At 47.5% G+C, this 22,388-nt stretch overlaps 1 protein-coding gene across 4 annotated transcripts in view; it reads left to right on the top strand.

Annotated features, from left to right (window-relative positions):
• Positions 1-22,388, top strand: part of FBXO15 (F-box protein 15) — a 122,574-nt gene that overhangs the window by 9,084 nt on the left and 91,102 nt on the right. For 3 of the 4 annotated variants that reach the window (XM_075314615.1, XM_075314618.1, XM_075314613.1), the window contains exon 2: positions 1,814-1,955. In XM_075314615.1, coding sequence (XP_075170730.1) covers positions 1,834-1,955 — 122 coding nt within the window. In that variant the 5' untranslated portion in view covers positions 1,814-1,833. The remainder of the gene's footprint in view (positions 1-1,813; positions 1,956-22,388) is intronic. The other variant, XM_075314616.1, reaches the window with a different exon arrangement.

Below are 22,388 nucleotides of genomic sequence, written 5' to 3'. Positions count from 1 at the left end.
GGCGTGCGGTCCCACCCAATTTTGATGCCCAACAGCTGGGGGCTGGTATTCTCAGCCTAGGGCGTCCCATGATTATTGAGATAATCCCTCAGACTAAGAATAGCAGCCTGCAGCCTCCCCAAAATTGTTGCATGCATTAGATGCAACAAACCCAGCGCTTTACCAGACTCTTGCCGATCGCTCTGGTGTGGTGATAGGGGTTAATGACAGTGCACAGCTATCATCAAGCCCAGAATTAATGATGGATAGGTAGTCTATGAGACCCCCAATCATTAATCCAATAAGTAAAAAGAAATAAACACATAAACAGAAAAAAATCCTTTATTTAAAATAAAATAGAGCACCCTCTTTATTAACCCCGAAAAGACACTTGAAGTTCCGCCGTAATCCATACGACGTCCCATGACAGTCCTGGCTCTGTTACATCCAAGCCCAGAGAGATCAAAAACATGTCCGATCTCTCCAGGCTCCAGAAAACACTCACAAGCGGCACCCGGCTGCAAGCAGTGACATCACTCAGTTCACCGAAGGTCAAAACTGGGTTCCCATGGTATGACCTCTGGTGACTTGAAGTACTCTGGCTTAAAGTGCAGGTCCATGCCCCCCATCCCACCAGCCCTTTGTCACTGACAGTGCCGACCGACGGTCAGGGAGTGTGGGGGATGCCTCTCATGCCTTTGTCTCTGGCCAGCACGGTCACTGTTAAAGTGCGGGGCCGTGCCCCATACCTTGCCAGCTCTTTAACACTGACAGTGTCGGTTGGGGAAGCGTAGTGCGGTCACATGTGGAGGACTCTAGCTCCTACTGTGACTAACTTGAGTGACGTTTCACCGCTGATCGCTGCAGCTCATTCATTCTTTGGAGCTCACAGCGGGCAGTCATGTTCCATGATCGCATGCTGTGACGTTCAGATGTAGCAGAGTGAATCGTCGTGGGACCTCATGTGGACTACGTCTGACCTGCAGGGTTGTTTTTGTGGTTGATAAAGTTGTGGTCAGCCATGATGTCACCGCTGCAACCTGCCAACTCGGAGTGGGGCCTCTGCAGAATGCCATCCTGTGGACTTGGGGAAGGTGAGTATAACAGTTAACTTTTCACCTCTGCAAGCCTTCAAAGAAACCAAGTTTTAATTGCAGACAACCCCTTCAATTTGAAGGGTTTGTCTGGGGCTTTAACAATTATGACCTATCCTTAGCACATCAATGTCCTTAGTCATCAATGTCTGATTGGCGGTGGTGCCAGGTGTTGCCCCCACACCGATCAGCTGTTCCCAGGGACGCTGCTGGCTGGAACTACTCAGTTTCGGAGCTGCAAAGCAAAATTCAGTGGACAGAATAGTGTCTGCTGCTGAGTACTGCCCATCCGACCTCTGTTGATTCGAGTAGGAGGCGGATATACAGTACCCAGCTTTGGCCACTGGGCAGCTGACAGAGCTGGACTGTGCGGCTCTGCAACCAAGTAGTTCCATACGGCAGCAGCACTGGGAACAGCTGATTGTGGTGGAGCCAGGAGGTGTCCCCCCACCGATCAGAAAATGGCTTATCTTAAGGATAGATCATCAATGTTAAAGCCCTGGACAAGCCCTTTAAATGATCAGGCTCGCTTTACACTGGAGAAACTACATTTATATCGTTTTTTTTAAGACTTTCACTTAGTAAATGGCTATTGAGGCACCGCTCTTTTCCCAAAAACGATTGAAACTTAGTGTATAGCACAATAATAGCCTATTGTTTTAGTCTCTGCTGAATGTGATGTCAAGTACCATGCATGTGACTCTTACCATGTGGATGAATTACCTCCTTTTTTTTTGCAGGTGAGCGTTCAAATTTTACAATGGCAACAGGGCGTGGTTGGATTAAGCAACAGCACATTAATACGGTTCAGAAACCTGGACTAAGTGCACCGGCTCCATCACAACCTTCTGCAGGTCCAAGTTTAGTAGGACAACAAAGGTGGTAAGCATTTCCATAACATTGTTCAGTTTGAGTCCTTACCTCTATATAATTAGATGACGTAAGCAAACCTTAAAGGGAACCTGTCAGGTGCAATATGTACCCAGAACCATGAGCAGTTCTGGATGCATATTGCTAATCCCTGTCTAACCGTCCCTGTATACACTAGCATAGATAAGGAGATCTATAGAAAAAGTATTTCTAAAGATCTTTTACCGTATGCTAATGAGCGAGGGCACTAGTCCCCTGGGCGTTAGTTCCCCTGGCCAGTCGCCCCCATTAGCATGTTAGTACGCCCCTGTGGGCATGCTAACATGCTAAGGAATGCGCAGCATCAGAGGATGATCTCACTCACCTCTCGCTTTATATCTCTTTATATATGCTAGTGTATACAGGGACAGTTAGACAGGTATTAGCACTATGCACTCAGAAATGCTCATGGTTCTGGGTACATATTGGACCTGACAGGTTCCCTTTAAGATTTACCTGTTTTATCTTTCCTTGTGTTTTTTTTTTTTTAATTTTAGATCATTATCTGCAGTGTTTATATTTCAATTTTATGATATCTCTTGACTTAACTGGTTGAATTTCTGACATGTGGACATGAGCGAGATGCTATATCAAAATTTCATTGCAACAAAATGTATGACATACCACAGCTTTTTCTGCCTGGTCCACTGGAATTTTTAACGCCTTTTCACTAATTGTCTGGTCAACTTCAATTTAAAGAAATGTTTTCAAGATGGGAAGACCTCTTTAAAGAGCATTTTCAGACATCCTAAGCACTGAAGATATAAAAAGAGAAGATGTAGGCTCCGATTCATCTTTTTTATCCCACTTTTCTGTCGTAGTTTTCTTCTTTTTATTAGCTTAATTTTTTGCACCTTATTCTGTGTATGTTTAGTGCAATAATATAGGGCACAAGAGCCTGATTTCAGAGATGTGTCACTTATTAGTCTATGCGATGTAGTTTCAATACAATCGGTTTTATCAGCAGGAGATTCACTGCCGGACTACAGCTCACATGGACAGCAGTCAGGCTTATGTGTGTAAAGGGTGCTTTACACGCTTAGACATCGCTAGCGATTGCTAGTGATGTTGCTAGCGTTAGCACCCGCCCCTGTCGTTTGAGCGATATGTGGTGATCGCTACTGTAGCGAACATTATCGCTACGGCAGCGTCACACGCACATACCTGTCCAGTGACGTCGCTGTGACCGCCGAACAATCCCTCCCTCAAGGGGGAGGTGTGCTTGGCGTCATAGCGACGTCACTGCGGTGTCACTAAGCGGCCGGCCAATAGAAGCGGAGGGGCGGGACGTAACATCCCGCCCACCTCCTTCCTTCCTCATTGCCGGTGGACGCAGGTAAGGAGATGTTTGTCGTTCCTGCAGTGTCACACATAGCGATGTGTGGTGCCACAGGAACGACGAACAACATCGCTACTCACCAGACAATGATTTTTGGTTTTTGGACGACCTCTCCAAAACCAACGATTTTTGTCTCTCTTGCATTTGTTGTAGGTCGCTCATACGTGTCACACGCTGCAATGTTACTAACGACGCCGGATGTGCGTCACAAACACCGTGACCCCGACGATAAATCATTAGCGATATCGCAGCGTGTAAAGTACCCTTAACCCCCCACCACTGATTGGCAGCTTGCTGACAGTACATAGTATACTAAGTAAGCTGCCAGTCAGTAGTGTGGGCAGATATATACACATAGCTGAAAACTTTGCTCTGCTACATTTACATCAGACAAAATCGTAATTCTATCAAAACTGCACCAAACAGTCTAGTAAGTGACACATCCCTGGAATCAGGCTTTCTTGCCCTATATTATGCTGCTCTCAGATTATATAGCAAAAAACAGTTCATAGATTTATTTTTCCCTAGACAACTTTGCTTATTAGATGTTTTAGACATATTCATGAAATGGGACTTTTCTTAAATTTCACACTTTTTTGGTGCATTTAACCCCAATTCCTCCCTGGATTAAGAGTTTTCTGATTGGCATCTTTTTGGGACTCTTTAAAGGGAACATGTCACCAGATTTGGCGCCTATAAGCTGCGGCCACCACCAGTGACCCCTTATATGCAGCATTACAGAATACTGTATATAAGAGCCCAGGCTATGCTATAGAACGTAAAATTCACTTTTATAATACCCACATAGGGGCGGCCGGGCCGATAGGTGTCGCTGTTCTCCAGCCTGGCTCCTCCTCTCTGCGGCAATTGCCATCCGCCTTCTACCCAGCCGTGTATGGATGACGTGTCCTATCTCATCCACACACACATCCTACTCAGGGCAGATCAAAGTACTGTAATGCGCAGGCGCAAGGAAAGGTTAAAGACCGCCGGCGCATGCACACTACAATACTGTACTCTAATGTGACCTATGAATTGTGAGAAAAAAATGGCAGCCAAAATAACAAATAATGCACAAAAGTGTGTCAATACGGCAATACAAATCGGGTCAGAAATGCCCAGTTCTAGATCAGTTCTGCAGAACAGAACTCACGTACTAGTATAAGTTGGCAGTACTGGCTCATGTGCCAAGTATAATGCTTACTGCAAGATGCCAGCACAATTATGCCCAGCCCAGTGGCGCTCCAAGCAGCGGTACCGTCCCGCCCAATGTCCTTGGCCCAGCCCATTATGTAGTCCTATATACACATCCCAGGCCTTTGTGCTTCACCCACTACCTCTGTGCAGTGACTGGGATGGGAGGCAATGTATGACAAATCAAGTGGAGTCCACCTTCACGGGGTCTAAATTTGTTTAGGTCTCTTGTCAGGTGAATTAGGTGTCTGGTGTAAGGTCTACGTACATTTTGGGGTCTGAATTAATTTTGGAAATAAAAGAATCCAGAATTAATTTTCTGTTTGGCCCGTGGCCTTTGCGGCATGTCGGCCTCCGTTTTGTATTTACACCTCTGCTGTCTCGGTCTTAGTCTCAATTATATTAAGAAAAACCTACCAAGACTTGATGAAGAATTACTGCTGGTGCAGAAAGTACAAAATTATGTGTTTATTTATATAAGTTGGGATTAAAAAACCTCAGACACAAGTAAACACGATTCCCTGCTAGTATGTGCCTGCAGGCAGAGATCCAGTTATATGTACTGTATATTACATTCCTTGATTGTATGTAAAAGGGAAAAAATCTTGTCCTGTGTGGATCTCAGTTGAAACATTACTGTGTGCATGACTGACTCCAGACACCTGTGTAGAAATTATAAAGGGAACCTGTCTGAAACTGTAGCCCTGCAAATCATTTATATGACTGTGTAGCCCTTTAACCACTTACCGACATATACTGGTTCCCTGACTTTGAGGCGGGCTCACAATCTAAAGCCTGCTTTACACCTTACAATTAAGCATCCGATATCATATGCGATGTGACACGCCCCCATCGTATGTGCGGCACGTTCAATTTGTTGACCGTGTCGCACAAACGATTAATTGGCGTCACACGTACTTACCTACCATACAACCTCGATGTGGGCGGCGAACATCCACTTCCTGGAGTGGGAGGGACGTTTGGCGTCACAGCGACGTCACACGGCAGCCGGCCAATAGAAGCGGAGGGGCGGAGATGAGCGGTACATAAACATTCTGCCCACCTCCTTCCTTCGGCATAGCAGACGGGAGCCGCGGGACGCAGGTAAGCTGCAGTTAATCATTCCCGGGGTGTCACATACTGCGATATGTGCTGCCTCGGGAACATTGAACAACCCGACGTTCAATTTTTATGCGATCAACGTTTATTCGTTCAATCGCACGTAGGTTTTACACACTACAATATCACTAACGATGCCGGATGTGCGTCACTTACGACGTGACCCCGCCGACACATCATTAGATATATTGTAGCGTGTAAAACCCGCTTTAGCCCTCTTCTTACTTGCCGCCAGCAGATGATGGCTGTGATTGATTTATTTTTCTTTTTTTGTGTGCACGGCTGCATCTGATCACGCTGATTTTATTCCAAATGTGAGCTGTTCAAACACTGTAAGTGGCTTGCACAGGAATGAGCATCACTCATACCCAAGCACAGCGCTGCTCGCTTGAGTGGTTTGCAGTCGTAACTCACTCGAACTTCGAACCTGAACTTTATTGTTTTGGAATCTGTTTCCAAACCTCGAACATTGAACCTTAAGCCCACTTTACACGTTGCAATTAGTTGTACAATCGCATTTGCGATGTGACACGCCCAGGTTGCATACGGGATCTATGAGATTTCACGTTGGTCGTTCATTTGCTGTCACACGAGCGTTAGTAGTCTATGTTAAATTGGTCAATTTTGTGTGCGATCCTTTAGATCATGTGTTTTGTGACGTATGCATTGAGCACCTTTTTTTTTTTTTTATTTATTGACTTGCCAAGCGTGTGTAATGTGGGATGCGTTTTTACTATGTCATCTGCCATTCAGCTCTGCTACATGGCCGCTAACAGCAGACACAGACAGCCATGTAGCAGAGCTGAATGGCAGATGACAGCAGACACAGACAGAGCCGCACTGTCAGAATGAACTCGGGTGAACTTCACCCGACTTCATTGTGATGCTGCGGCTCTGTCTGTGTCGCGTCCTGATTAGCGGTCACCAGTGAAGACTCACCGGTGACCACTAATCCCCTGAGTAACTGAAGTTAGCAGCCCTCTCTCATATACTCACCGATCCCCGGCGCCGCGTTGCACGGCATTCACACTGCTCCGGCGGCTTTTACTGTTTTGAAAAAGCCGGCCGCCCATTAAACAATTTCGTATTCCCTGCTTTCCCCGCCCACCAGCGCCTATGATTGGTTACAGTGAGACACGCCCCCACTCTGAGTGACAGGTGTCACACTGCACCCAATCACAGCAGCCGGTGGGCGTGTCTATACTGTGTAGTGAAATAAATAATTAAATAATTAAAAAAAACGGCGTGCGGTTCCCCCCATTTTTAAAACCAGCCAGATAAAGCCATACGGCTGAAGGCTGGTATTCTCAGGATGGGGAGCTCCACGTTATGGGGAGCCCCCCACCCTAACAATATCAGCCAACAGCCGCCCAGAATTGCCGCATACATTAGATGCGACAGTTCTGGGACTGTACCCGGCTCTTCCCGATTTACCCTGGTGCGTTGGCAAATCGGGGTAATAAGGAGTTATTGGCAGCCCATAGCTGCCAATAAGTCCTAGATTAATCATGTCAGGCGTCTATGAGACACCCTCCATGATTAATCTGTAAGTTACAGTAAATAAACACACACACCAGAAAAAAATCCTTTATTAGAAATAAAAACACACACATATACCCTGGTTCACCACTTTAATCAGCCCCAAAAAGCCCTCCATGTCCGGCGTAATCCAGGATGATCCAGCGTCGCATCCAGCGCAGCTGCATGGAGGTGACCGGAGCCGCAGCAGACACAGCCGCTCCGGTCACCTCCACACAGCAAATGAACACAGCCGCGCGATCAGCTGCTGTCACTGAGGTTACCCGCGGCCACCGCTGCATCCACCGGTGGCCGCGGGTAACCTCAGTGACAGCAGCTGATCGCACGGCTGTCTTCATTTGCTGCATGGAGGTGACCGGAGCGGCTGTGTCTGCTGCGGCTCCGGTCACCTCCATGCAGCTGCGTTTGATGCGACGCTGGATCATCCTGGATTACGCCGGACAAGGAGGGCTTTTTGGGGCTGATTAAAGTGGTGAACCAGGGTATATGTGTGTGTTTTTATTTCTAATAAAGGATTTTTTCGGGTGTGTGTTTATTTACTGTAACTTACAGATTAATCATGGAGGGTGTCTCATAGACGCCTGACATGATTAATCTAGGACTTATTGGCAGCTATGGGCTGCCAATAACTCCTTATTACCCCGATTTGCCAACGCACCAGGGTAAATCGGGAAGAGCTGGGGACAGTCCCAGAACTGTCGCATCTAATGTATGCGGCAATTCTGGGCGGCTGTTGGCTGATATTGTTAGGGTGGGGGGCTCCCCATAACGTGGAGCTCCCCATCCTGAGAATACCAGCCTTCAGCCGTATGGCTTTATCTGGCTGGTTTTAAAAATGGGGGGAACCGCACGCCGTTTTTTTTAATTATTTAATTATTTATTTCACTACACAGTATAGACACGCCCACCGGCTGCTGTGATTGGGTGCAGTGTGACACCTGTCACTCAGAGTGGGGGCGTGTCTCACTGTAACCAATCATAGGCGCCGGTGGGCGGGGAAAGCAGGGAATACGAAATTGTTTAATGGGCGGCCGGCTTTTTCAAAACAGTAAAAGCCGCCGGAGCAGTGTGAATGCCGTGCAGCGCCAGGGATCGGGGATCGGTGAGTATATGAGAGAGGGGGATAGACTGACATGGACTGAGAGTGAGGGACAGAGATAGTGACGGACTGACAGAGATTAGTGCATGACAGACATTGTGAGGCGCTTCAGAACGCAGCTTTTTAGCTGCGCTCTGAAGCGGACCTTTTTTAAGCTGCGGTGCAGAGCGCACACCTGCGCACATAGCATCAGACAACAAAATCGTATGAGGGATGTCACACGTTACAATTGACTAGGTTCGTGCAACAAAACGCTCAATTCTAGAGAATGATACGATGTGTTTGCGATCAACGGTTTTGCGTTCAATCCTGATCGCATGTAGCTGTCACACGCAGATACCTCACAAACGATGCCGGATGTGCGTCACTTACAACTTGACCCCAACGACGGATTGTGAGATATATTGAAGCGTGTGTAGCGGGCTTTAGGCTCGCATATATCTAGTAAGGAGCTGAAAGGAATGGAAAGGGAGGTGAGCTAATGTGTAGAAATTACTAAGCTGAAGAGAGCAGACTGGTAAGTTAGGAGTTGACTCCTCTCCTGGAACGTAAGTACTGCAAGCTCTCCATGGAAACCAGCTGTACAATATGAAAAATAACTGATCATCGCAGGAGAATGACCAGAGATAGAAAAAGCAAGTCAATTTCAAACTTGCTTGATTTCATGCTGTCTGACTGATCAGAGCAATTTAATAACTTGAGAATATCCCATTAATAAAACATACAACTCGTACATGTTACAGCATGACATAGAGACAGACATTAATTGCTACAAAGTAAAAACCTTACTGTGAAAACTAATACATGAAGCATAATTTACCGTACCTCTTAAAAACAGCCTGTTTTACAAGAACATGAAAAAAGAAAAGTCCCGAGTTCTCCTTGCAGTGTGTAGAAACTCATTTAAGTTGCTGCATCGGTAAAGTAACCTTTTGTCCTTAGAAATTCAATTAATGTAATTGTTTGTATAAGTGCCTGTGTTTATGATCGCTTCAGGGTTTAGTACACACATGCCAAGACTGGAAGTGTCAGCATCCAATTTCAGTAATGGTCCTGTTTTTTCAGTGGTCAATGGGCCAATTCTGCAACTGTTTTATCCGCAGGTAGCACCTTTCTTTACTCTTCTTTCACAATTTTCAGTATTCCCTTCAGTTGTATTATCCACTGAGATACACTGTACATTTTTTACTTTGTTAGGTAATAAATTAAAAAAAAATGATGGTGACAGCAATGATCTCGTCTGTAAAGTGCAGTGGATTTAATAGTGCTATATAAGTGAGTAAAATCTAATATATAAAGCTGAATATGTGTGTGTGTGTGTGTGTGTGTATGTATGTATGTATGTATGTATGTATGTCCGGGATTGGCATCTGCACCGTCGCAGCTACAGCCACAAATATTTGCACACTCACACTTCTGGACCCCGAGAGCGTCATAGGCTATGTTGTGAGGCGAAATTTTAACCCCGCGCGTTCCAATTTACCAATCAATTTTGCCCCTATCTACATAATGGGGAAAAAGTGAAACGAAAAGTGTATCCGCACCGTCGCATTTACAATTACGAAATTTTTGCACAGACACCTCATGTGACCCAGGGAACGTCGTAGACTATGTTTTGACAGGAAAATGTAACCCCGCGCTTTACAGTTACTCTCCAAAAAACATGCCTCCATTAAAGTAAATAGAGCCTGGAACTACAGGTTATTAGTAGGAGCTGTGATTGGTTGCTATAGGAACAAAGACGGTGAAAGAGTCAGGCGGTGACAGAGTCAGGCGGTGACAGAGTCAGGCGGTGACAGAGTCAGGCGGTGACAGAGTCAGGCGGTGACAGAGTCAGGCGGTGACAGAGTCAGGCGGTGACAGAGTCAGGCGGTGACAGAGTCAGGCGGTGACAGAGTCAGGCGGTGACAGAGTCAGGCGGTGACAGAGTCAGACCTGGAAAGAGACAGGCAGACATGCAGACATGCAGACAGGGACAGAGACAGGCAGACATGCAGACATGCAGACAGGGACAGAGACAGGCAGACATGCAGACATGCAGACAGGGACAGAGACAGGCAGACATGCAGACATGCAGACAGGGACAGAGACAGGCAGACATGCAGACATGCAGACAGGGACAGAGACAGGCAGACATGCAGACAGGGACAGAGACAGGCAGACATGCAGACAGGGACAGAGACAGGCAGACATGCAGACAGGGACAGAGACAGGCAGACATGCAGACAGGGACAGAGACAGGCAGACATGCAGACAGGGACAGAGACAGGCAGACATGCAGACAGGGACAGAGACAGGCAGACATGCAGACAGGGACAGAGACAGGCAGACATGCAGACAGGGACAGAGACAGGCAGACATGCAGACAGGGACAGAGACAGGCAGACATGCAGACAGGGACAGAGACAGGCAGACATGCAGACAGGGACAGAGACAGGCAGACATGCAGACAGGGACAGAGACAGGCAGACATGCAGACAGGGACAGAGACAGGCAGACAGGGAAGGAGGAAACAGCCAGAGAGACAGACAAAGATAGATGGGGAAAGACAGAGACCTTGATAGAGACAGATGGGGAAAGAGACAGAGAAATAGAGACAGAGAAGGAAAAGGAATAGAAAGAGACAGGCAGACAGGGAAAGACACAGACAAAGAGACGGGGAGACAGACGGGGATAGAGACAGACCTGGGAAAGAGACAGACCTAGAAAGAGACAGATGGGGAAAGAAACAGAGATAGAGACAGACAAAAAAAGACACAGACAGAGACAGGCAGACTGGGAAAGAGACAGACGGAGCACATTACTTGGCCAATTTAGTTAAATCTGTGTGGAATATCTGTGGTGTTGAAATATATGTTGTGAAATGTTTCTATTAGCTTAGTTTTTGCCTTTTAATAATTACATTTCTCTCTATTTGTTTTGTGGTTTTTGTGTGCAGAATAATTTTTTGTTACTACATTCTATTTTGTTAACAACAGTTATTAACCCGGACGAAGCCGGGTAGTACAGCTAGTAAATAAATAAACCCCTTCACAACTTTTGACGTATATTTACATCCTATGTTGTGTCCCTGCCTTTGATGTGGGCTCACAGGCCGAGTCCACATCTTTCCCTGCACATGACAGCTGACTTAATCAGCTATCATGTGTCTCTAACAGCCACAGGTGGATCAGAGATTTGCCCGCTGCTGTTACCCAGTTAAATCTCTAACAACGGGATTTAACACGCAATGGCAGGGGGTGCATCATTCCCTGCTCCCATCAGCGCACCCAGAATGTGATTGCGGGGCGCCAATGGGTTGTCATGACATGCGAGGGTCAGCTGATGACCTCTGTGTGAATGCCGGTTGTGAGCAGAGCAGATGGTGCACTGCTCTGTATAGTACAAGCAAGCTCCTCCCAGTGATTCCTCTGCTTCATGTCAACAACGCAGCTCTTCTTCTTCCGGGCTTCGCTGTCAACAGGGTGTGATTGCTGACGTCATGCTGATTGACAGCCGGTTCTCCACAGTTAAGTAGCGGGGAGCTGACTATCAATCAGTATGATATCGGAAGTATCACCCAGTCCACAGAGGAGAGGAGAAAACGAGCTTCTGATCTGTCACCGTGACATCACCAGAATCCGCAGACTTGCCGCCAGGAAAGGTCGGTGACCGCTGTGTGCCAGCAGAGGTCAGTGCTGGCCAGAGTAGGCAGGTAGTTAGCAGCTTCCTGCATATTTGTTTTTAGACATGTAGTAAAAAAAATTGAAATAAAACAGTCCCGGCCAACCCCTTTAACAGTTTGTGCCTGTAGCAGGGGTGAGCTGTTGACCCAAACTGTACACTCTCTGATGCTGATAGTAGAGGCGGTGTTGGTTCTGCAGCCTCAGGAGAGCGCACTCACACTGCAGTTGATTGCGGCCAGCTTCATGCAAGTTCTATAGCCAAGAGCTGGCAAGTGCGCACTTCTTGCCTAGGAAACCAGCAACTCCTGACAGACTGTAGAGGTTCTGGGTAACCTTGACAATGAGCTGTAAACTATAAAACGAACAATACCTCTTATGAACAAAGAGGATTTTTAATAAGCTGGAAATTTCTAAATTGTTTATTTTTACAAGCACTTTACAATTTTACCCATTTATGAAGAAGAGCCCCCCCCCCCTTAAACATAGCACTACATAACATAGCTTGAGATGAGAATAACTGGATATGCATCCATTACGTCTCACTGTAAGATAAAATAACAGTCACATTGATGACAGTGGAGGGCAAAAGAATGAGAAGAGCTGACGGAGCAGATCCTTAGTTCCTAGAACAAAAGCGCCGTCAGCTATTGTGATATTATTCCATAATGAAGATTAATTAATGTTTTGGCTTCATTCCCCATTTCCTTTCCATAATTATGCAGGAGTGGTGTTATACTGTGTGTATGTAGAGTATATCACAAAAGTGAGTACACCCCTCACATTTCTGTGAATATTTTATTATATCTTTTCATTGGACAGCACTGACGATATGACACTTTGACACAATGCAGAGTAGTCAGTGTATAGCTTGTATAACAGTGTACATTTGGTGTGCCCTCTAAATAACTCAACACACAGCCATTAATGTCTAAAGCTCTGGAAATAAGTGAATACAAAATGGCCAAATTGTCATTATTTTGTCAATGTGGTGCCCAAAGTGTCATAATTGTCAATGTGGTGCCCAAAGTGTCAATAGCTTCACAGGAGCCACTGGAATGCTCTTCACTCCTCCATGACGACATCACGGAGCTGGTGGATATTAGAAACCTTGCACACCTCCTCCGTCAGTTTGAGGATTTCACACAGATGCTCAATATGGTTTAGGTCTGGAGACAAGCTTGGCCAGTCCAGCACCTTTACCCTTAATACCCTGTCACACACAGAGATAAATCTGCAGCAGATCTGTGGTTGCAGTGAAATTGTGGACAATCAGTGCCAGGTTTGTGGCTGTGTACAAATGGAACAATATGTCCTTGATTTCACTGCAACCACAGATCTGCCAAAGATTTATCTCTGTGTGTGACGGGGCCTTTAGTTTCTTTAGCAAGTCAGTGGTCATCTTGGAGGTGTTTGGGGTTGTAATTATGTTGGAATACTGCACCTATCACGCCCTGTTCATGTACAGACTAGAGGTCACAGCTCCGCACTCCCTAAAGGCCCCAGCGCAAACTGGAAGAACCGTAACTGGATGACTCAAATAACCACTCAGACCTTCGCTTCCTAAGCTGCTATTGAGGTTTTTGCGTACCTCCTTAAGAATTCGGAGGAAGGTGCAGAGAAAATAAGGTAAACTAAAAGTTATAATCTGCCAGGATAAACGCAAGAAAAACAGGCTGTAGTTGAAAGCAGGGTCCACTTCAGCAATATCACCAGTAGGAAATGGAAGCCTGGGGGGGACTTTAAATAGGTACACCCGTCATGTGATAGGGCAGACTATTTTTTTGCGACTTGTTGGCAAAAAGGCAATGAACACAACTAGCTACTAAGTGTTCAGAACCAGGACTCTGCACCAAGCTAACTGTGGCTCAGTGGAGAGAGAAATGGACCACAGCACAGGAGGCAGCTGGATCTAATCCAAGGGACAGTGGCGTATGGTCTGAGCACTGACAGGCGTACCTCCTCACCCCTTTAATCTCTGCAGTAATGTTGGCAGCACTCATACACCTATTTTGACAGTTGACACACACTCTCATATTGGTCACTGGAAGTTCAACATGGCACCTAATGGCAAAGAATTCTCTGAGGATCTAAAAAAGAAGGTTGTGTGAGACAACTTTTGGATATGACGCTGAGCACGTTCACTCAACTTCTTTGGTCGACCATGACAGGCCTGTTCTGAGTGGAACGTGTCTTGCTAAACCGCTGTATGGTTTTGGCCACTGTGCTGCAGCTTAGTTTCAGGGTTCTGGCAATCTTCTTATATTGGATTATCTTTATGTAGAGCAACAATTATTTTTTTCAGATCCTCAGAGAATTCTTTGCCTTTAGGTGCCATGTTGAACTTCCAGTGACCAATATGAGAGAGTGTGTGAGATATAACACCAAATTTACCACACCTGCTCCCCATTCACACCTGAGACCTTGTAACACTAATGAGTCACATGACATCGGGGAGGTAAAATTGCTATTTGGGCACAATTTGGCCATTTTCACTTAGGGGCGTACTTACCTTTGTTGCCAATGGTTTAGACATTACTGGCTGTGTGTTGATTTATTTAGAGGGCACACCAAATTTACACTGTTATACAAGCTGTACACTGACTACTTTACATTGTATCAAAGTTTCATATCTTCAATGTTGAAAGATATAACAAAATATTTTCAAAAATTTGAGGGGGGGGAAACTCAATTTTGTGATATACGGTGTGATGAATGTCTGTAGTTCAAAAGTCATCTGGGAGCTACATAAGAGTTGAACAAGTCCTGTTATTGACATTGGGGAGGGGAAGAATCGGTGATAGTTAAAATGCCCTTTATATGGGGAAAAATACAACTTTTACACTTCAGATGAACCGTAATGAAATATGTAGCAATCTTGGTATATTGTCTGGTCGCACTGTGTTGGTTTTCTGTATACGGTATTTTCCATTGTTTAGATAGCTCTGGGATTTTCCTACAGTATATGGCTTACAACCAGAAGTTTACATACACTATCTAAAAGACACATATGCATGTTTTTCTCACTATCCGACATGAAATTAGAATAAACCTTTCCCATTTTAGGTCAATTAGGAACCAAAATTATTTATATTTGCCAAATGACAGAATAATAAGGGAGAGAATGTTTTAAGGCATTTTTATTACTTGCATATGTGGAAACATGCATATGTGTCTTTTTAGATTGTATGTGTATATATACGGTACTCCTGGTTTCAACTGTACATGTATGATCAGTGCTAAGAGAGCACAGGGCTAAGGTCCGCTGTTCGAATAGAGCGGGAGTTCTCATGCACATGTGTCGCCCCCATGTCAGCAACCGGGCTGCTCGGATCCGGACCCGCTGTGGCTCGAGAGGCGTCCGGACCCGGGAGTCGTGCGGCCACTCAAATAAAGTGGGTATTTACAGGGGATTGTAGATTTAAAGTTCGTGACACCACCCGTGGTGTGTGGTAAGGTGGAGTACCACCGCTACCGTTGGGGAGTACCCCGGGTGATGACGGGGGCAGCCGGGTGTTGTGACCCTCCACGGGCAGGGGGTATGCCCCGGAACTTGGTGATGGAGTTGGAAAGTGCTGTTGGAGGTGAAAGGGTCAATTGCGTACTCACTTAGTCCATAAGGCTGACACCGACCACTTGGTAAACCAAAATTCTGGACACCGCTGCCTCCGAGGGGAGCTAGTTTGGGTCCCGTTCTCACTGGTGTTGCCTGATGATCTGTGACCTTTCCCTTGGCACTGAGTTCTCTTGCTAGTTGGCCCCTGTAGGGTAAAACTAGTCGGGTCCCACTCCCCAGTGTGGCTAACTGTGGGAGCTTGCTCTCAGGGTTCCAGCTTGGGATTTTCTGGACCGTTTTTGTGGAAAGTCTTATCCCCCTTGTTGCGCTAGTACCCCGATTTATGGAGTGGGTGGAGAGCGGATCTTGAAGGCTCCATTCTTGTTGGGTGAATTGTCAGGTTGCCTGAAGCTACTCCCTGACCTAGGGTCCACGTACCCCGTCGTGCCCTGGTCCTGGCCCGGTGATGGTACAAGGCCGCCGGCTATCCTCCTTGATAGTTCTGTACCCCTTGTCATGATCCCCTGCGACCGGGGGGCCAGCTCCTGCTAGGCCCAGACCACCATCTGCCACCTAGTTACTTCCAAGGAGCCCGGCTCCTGACCTTCTCTCTCCTTCAGTTCTCACGCTTCACTGACCTACTCCTGACACTCCTGACCTCCCCTTACCAACCCCCCCAAGTGGGCGACCCTATTCCACTCAGGCTGTCCACTGGTGTGTCTGGTGGGTGTGGTGCAGAGTGTTCCTAGGATTTTGATTGGCTGGTATTGGCAACACCATAAGTTGGGGACCCATAATCAAGAAGGAGGTCGATATTGCACAGAAGGGCAGATTGCACAATACCCTGTGACAATCTGATAGGCCAGGGCATCATACACTATCACCACTTCTATAGATACTGTATGTTTGCTCTGAGGAAGTAATTCCTAGCTTGCACTACACTGCAACTTTTTCATAGCACAGTATTTTCATATAGCATTTGGCGACCAATATTGCATAATAATGTCAATTAAAACCAGGAGGCAGACACCCAGACGTAGTCTACGACATCTGGGTGTCCACTTCCAGTAGGTGTATACGCCCTAAACTGGGACACGACAGGGCACATGGTGACTGTGTCTGCACCATTATGGTTAATGCCCCCTTCGGCGCACATGCTCAAATCCCGTTTTGCGGTGGGTTCGGACATAAGCCCCAATGGGACCACTGAACATGGAGACGAATGCAGTGTGTAAAGGCCCTTAACCCCTTCACCCCTCAGCCATTTTTCACCTTCCCAGGCCAATTTTTCAACTCTGCAACTCTTCAACGGATTCCAGTAATTTTAAGACTGTTTTTGTGACATATTGTACTTCATGCTAGTGATAAATTAAATTTAGGGCAACATTTTTTGCAGTTATTTTTGAAAATATCTTAAATTTGGTGAAAAGTTTTTTAAAATTTGTCAATTGTCAAACTTTGAATTTTTATGCCAATAAACCAGAGAGTTAAGTCACAGAAAATAGTCAATAAATAACATTTACCACATGTCCACTGAACATTCGCATCATTTTTGAAACATAATTTTTTTTTCCGGCAGTTAGAAGGGTTAAAACTTTATCAGCAATTTCTCATTTTTCCAACACTTGCAAAAGCAATTTTTAAAGGACCACATCATCATCTTTATTATTATTATTATTATTATTATTATTATTATTATTATTATTATTATTATACCATTTATTGCATGGCATTTTACATGTGAAAAGGGGTATACATAATATGGACAAGTACAATAATCAAACAATACAAGGCACAGATGGGTACAGGAGGAGAGAGGACCTGCCCACAATTTGAAGTGACTTTGAGAGGTTGTATTCCAATAAATATATTTTATGTCCTATCTAAACAGCTTGATTATTGCAGCATAATAATGATTAAAAGCCTGATGTTATCATATTATGACAGTAAATTTATCATAAACAGGAGTCTCGTATGAGGGAGTCGACGTCATGGATTCAGAGTTGGAGTCGGAGGTTTGGCTTACTGACTCCACAGACCTTGGTCTAAGTGACAGAAAATACCCAAAAGTGACACCATTGTAAAAACCGCACCCCCTAAACTGCTCAAAGCCAAATCCAAGAAATGTATTAACCCGTTAGATGATTCACAGGAACTAAAGCAATGTGGAAATAAAAAGTTAAAGTTTCACTTTTTCCCACAAAAATGTTCCTTTAGCCCCAAAAGTTACATTTTCACAAGGGTAACAGTAGAAAATACACCATACAGTTTCTCCTGAGTACACTGATACTCCATATGTGGTGGAAAACTACTGTTTTGGCTCATGGCAGGGCTCAGAAGGATGGAGCGCCATTTGACATTTGGAGCGTAAATTGGCTGGAATAATTAACAAACACAATTTCACATTTGCAGAGCCCCTGATGTGCTTAAATAGTAGAAACTCTCCAATAGTTATCCCATTTTGGAAGCTACACCCCTCAAGGAATTTATTTAGATGTAGGTGAGGGGGTGGAGCCATAGCGATTTCTTTATCGTTCCTTTGGGAGACCCAGACCTTGGGTGTTTAGCTTCTGCCTCCGGAGGACACACAAAGTACTACACCTAAAAGTGTAGCTCCTCCCTCTGAGCTTATACACCCCCTGGTGAGCCAGTCCCACCCAGTTTATCGCTTTGTGTTCAGGAGGCATACATCCACACATACATTCTCATATGATTTTTTGCTTTTTGGAAAGAGATTGAAGAAGTGCGGGTCCACGTCTGGACCCCCGGCATGTCCCTTCTCACCCCACTGTGTCGGTGGTGTTGTAAGCTTGATTTCCAAGGCTGGAGCCTTACATGCCGTGCTCCTTCACCATCCCTCCTGGGCTCTGGCTTGAAGTGGGAGCCAGCGCGGTCTCCATGCCTGGCAGGAGACCGGTCTCCGTCCACAGCCCTTTAGGACTCTGCTGGGCCGGAGCACTCATCCCCAGGGACCTGGCCCTGCGTCTCAGCAGCTAAGTACCTGAGACGTTCATATGTTGGGGGTCTATGTCCTTTATTGTATGGGGAGAGTGTGTTTGCTGTATTTATTTTGGCATTTCCGGCGGGTTCTCTGGATTTCGCCCGAGAACCGCGCCGATGGTGCCTGCGCGTCGGCCTCGCTGCTCAAATTTAGGCCCCGGCTTCGCCGGAGGCCTAGTTTCTGTTGCCGGCCCTCGCATGTCACTCATGACTCCTCCCCTGCAGGTCTCTATGGCCCTCCAGATCCCGCTTTCCTACAGGGACGCCCCCGTCCCGCCCCCTCTCTTCGCTCCGGCTGCCATTTTCTTGGACAGGGTTCACTCTGCGCTGGGCCATCCTGCACTCTGCATCCTTGCTGAGGTGCTGTGCATTGGGGGTCCGGGCTTCGGGATCTGGAGGGCACACAACACCGCTTCCAGCGGTCTGGTAAGCCACAGCCGGTCTCTGGTTGTGGACCTCTGTATATACTCCCTGGGGTTCATTCTCTTTGTAGAATCTGTCCCCACTCCAGCAGCATGTCTCACACGGTGAGCAAGGCTCCAAAGCTTTATACTGTATGCTCTACATGTAAGCTCCTGCTGCCTGAACCGAGCACCTATCCACATTGTGATGTCTGCTCTAACTTGGAGGTGCCACAGCCTGGAGCCTCACCCCCAGTGGTCTCTCAGGCTGCTTCTGCACCCCCGGCCTGGGTAGAGTCCTTCTCTAGGTCTATCTCCCAGTCCTTTGCTGAGTCCATGGGACTTCTGTCCAGGACTTTGATGAATATGCATCAGCCCCCTTCACAGGGTGCCTCTAATGTTCTTGCTAAGGGTCCTTTAGGATCCCTATCATCTGACCTCCGTCCACCGGAGCTCACAGAGGATTCATCATCAGGGCACAAACCCCGTCCTCCTAAGAGGAGCCACAGGGTTTCCTCTCCCTCCTCATCCCGCGGCTCTGATTCAAGAGCTGACTCGCAAGATGAGGAGGATGCCTTTACAGGGGGCTCGGAGGCTAACTCCATGTGCCCCATTGATCTTTCCGAGGGTGACTCAGATCTTAGTGACTTGATTGCTTCCATTAATTCTGTACTGGATCTCAATCCGCCAGTATCAGAGGAGCAACCCTCTCTGGCAGAAAAGCACCAGTTTACCTTGCCTAAGAGAGTAAAGAGTGTGTTCTTTAACCACTCCAGTTTTCAGACCGCTGTGACCAAACCCAGGGCCTGTCCTGACAAACGCTTCCCAAAGCGTGGTTCTGATGACCGTTTTCCCTTTCCACCTGAGGTGGTCAATGAGTGGGCTCACTCCCCAAAGGTAGACCCTCCGGTGTCTAGGCTCTCAGCCCGGACGGTTGTGTCGGTGGCTGATGGCACTTCCCTTAGGGATTCCACTGACCGTCAGATTGACCTTCTGGCCAAATCCGTGTATGAAGCGGCGGGGGCCGCGTTTTCCCCAACTTTTGCAGCAGTGTGGGCTCTCAAAGCCATCTCTGCTTCTCTAGAGGAGATGCATTCCCTCACCAGGGAATCTATGCCCGAGATGGTTGCCTTAACTTCTCAAGCTTCAGCTTTTTCATCTTATGCCATGTCTGCCATGCTAGAGGCTTCTCACCGCACTGCGGTGGCTTCGGCTAATTCCCTCGTTATCCGCAGGATCTTGTGGCTTCGAAAGTGGAAGGCAGATGCTTCTTCAAAGAAGTACCTTGCTGAGCTCCCTTTTGCTGGTTCCCGGCTGTTTGGTGAACAGCTGGATGAAATTATTAAAGAAGCTACTGGCGGGAACACTACTTCCATGCCACAAACCAAGACCAGGAAACCTGCCCAGGGTAGGAATCAGTCGAGGTTTCGCTCATTTCGTTCCTCCAACTGGTCGTCCTCTAAGCCCTCCGCCTCGTCCGCTAACTCAGCTAAGGACCAGAAATCCAACTGGCGCCCAAAAGCGCGTCCACAGAAGACCGCAGGAGGTCCTGCCACTAAGGCAGCCTCCTTGTGACTCTCTGCCCACTCCAGCAACGTCCTTAGTCGGTGGCAGGCTCTCCCACTTTGGCGACGCTTGGTTTCAACAAGTCTCCGATCAGTGGGTGAGAGATATCATCTCTCACGGCTACAGGATAGAATTCTCTTCCAGCCCGCCAACCAGATTTTTTTCTCTCAACTCCCCCCTGCTCCAAGGCCGCCGCCTTCTCACAGGCCGTGGCAGCCTTGCAGGCCAACGGAGTACTTGTACCAGTTCCCGCTCGGGAACGGTTCAGAGGTTTTTACTCAAACCTCTTCCTAGTTCCCAAAAAGGATGGTACCTTCCGGCCCATCCTGGATCTCAAGCTTCTCAACAAGCATGTTTGGGTGCGGCACTTTCGCATGGAGTCTCTGCGATCAGTCATTGCCTCAATGACCCAAGGGGATTTCCTGGCGTCCATCGACATCAGAGATGCCTATCTACATGTGCCAATTGCAGTTTCACACCAGCGTTGGCTACGCTTTGCAATAGGAGGAGATCATTTCCAATTCGTGGCTCTTCCCTTCAGGTTAGCCACGGCCCCTCGGGTATTCACCAAGGTCATGGCAGCAGTGATTGCGGTTCTGCACCTCCAGGGGTTGGCAGTGCTCCCTTACCTGGACGACCTTCTAGTCAAGGCTCCATCCAGCGCAGACTGTCAGCGGAGTGTCTCGCTCACTCGAGCCACTCGAGCCCAATTCGGGTGGCTTGTCAATCTTCCCAAATCCACTCTGACTCCGACCCAGAGTCTCACGTACCTACTCCAGTTGGCGGTGCGCTCTCTCCTGAGGCCCCGCCGTTATACCCTCAGGCGTCTGATGCAGGTGCTGGGTCAAATGGTGGCGTCCATGGAGGCTGTTCCCTTTGCCCAGTTCCATCTGCGCCCCCTGCAGCTGGACATTCTCCGCTGTTGGGACAAGCGGCCTTCCTCCTTACACAAGTTAGTGGCTCTGTCGCCACGGACCAGGAGCTCTCTTCAGTGGTGGCTTCGGCCCCTCTCCCTGTCCCAAGGGCGCTCCTTCCTGGCCCCGTCCTGGGTGATCTCACCACGGATGCCAGTCTATCCGGCTGGGGAGCGGTATGTCTCCACCACAGAGCACAGGGCACTTGGACTCCGTCCGAGTCAGCCCTTTCAATCAATGTGCTGGAAACCAGAGCCGTGTTTCTGGATCTCCTAGCATTTCACCACCTGCTGGCGGGCAGGCACATTCGAGTCCAGTCAGACAACGCAACAGCGGTTGCCTACATCAATCATCAAGGCGGGACACGCAGCCGCCTGGCAATGATGGAGGTACAACGCATTCTTCAATGGGCAGAAGACTCCAGGTCCACCATATCCGCAGTCCACATTCCAGGCGTGGACAACTGGGAGGCAGATTATCTCAGCCGTCAAAGTGTGGACGGTGGCAAGTGGTCCCTGCACCTGGCAGTATTTCAGTCGATCTGCCGCAAATGGGGCACTCCGGACGTGGACCTGATGGCATCCCGTCACAACAACAAAGTTCCTGTTTACGTGGCTCGCTCCCACGATCCTCAGGCCTTCGCCGCAGACGCTCTGGTTCAGGACTGGTCCCAGTTTCGTCTGTCCTACGTGTTTCCTCCTCTAGCTCTCTTGCCCAGAGTCCTGCGCAAGATCAGAATGGAGGGTCGTCGAGTCATCCTCATTGCGCCGGACTGGCCCAGGCGAGCTTGGTATCCGGACCTGCTCCAACTGTCCGTAGAGATGTCGTGGCATCTCCCGGACCGTCCAGATCTACTCTCGCAAGGTCCGTTTTCCACCCGAATTCTGCGGCCCTCAAATTGACGGCGTGACTCTTGAGTCCTGGATTTTGACGGCTTCTGGTATCCCCCCTGAAGTCATCTCCACTATGACTCGGGCGCGCAAGTCTTCCTCCGCTAAGATCTATCACAGGACTTTG

The sequence above is a fragment of the Anomaloglossus baeobatrachus genome, chromosome 6 (assembly GCF_048569485.1).
Source record: "Anomaloglossus baeobatrachus isolate aAnoBae1 chromosome 6, aAnoBae1.hap1, whole genome shotgun sequence".
NCBI classification, from domain to species: Eukaryota; Metazoa; Chordata; class Amphibia; order Anura; family Aromobatidae; genus Anomaloglossus; species Anomaloglossus baeobatrachus.
This window is presented reverse-complemented; position numbering and strand designations above follow the sequence as displayed.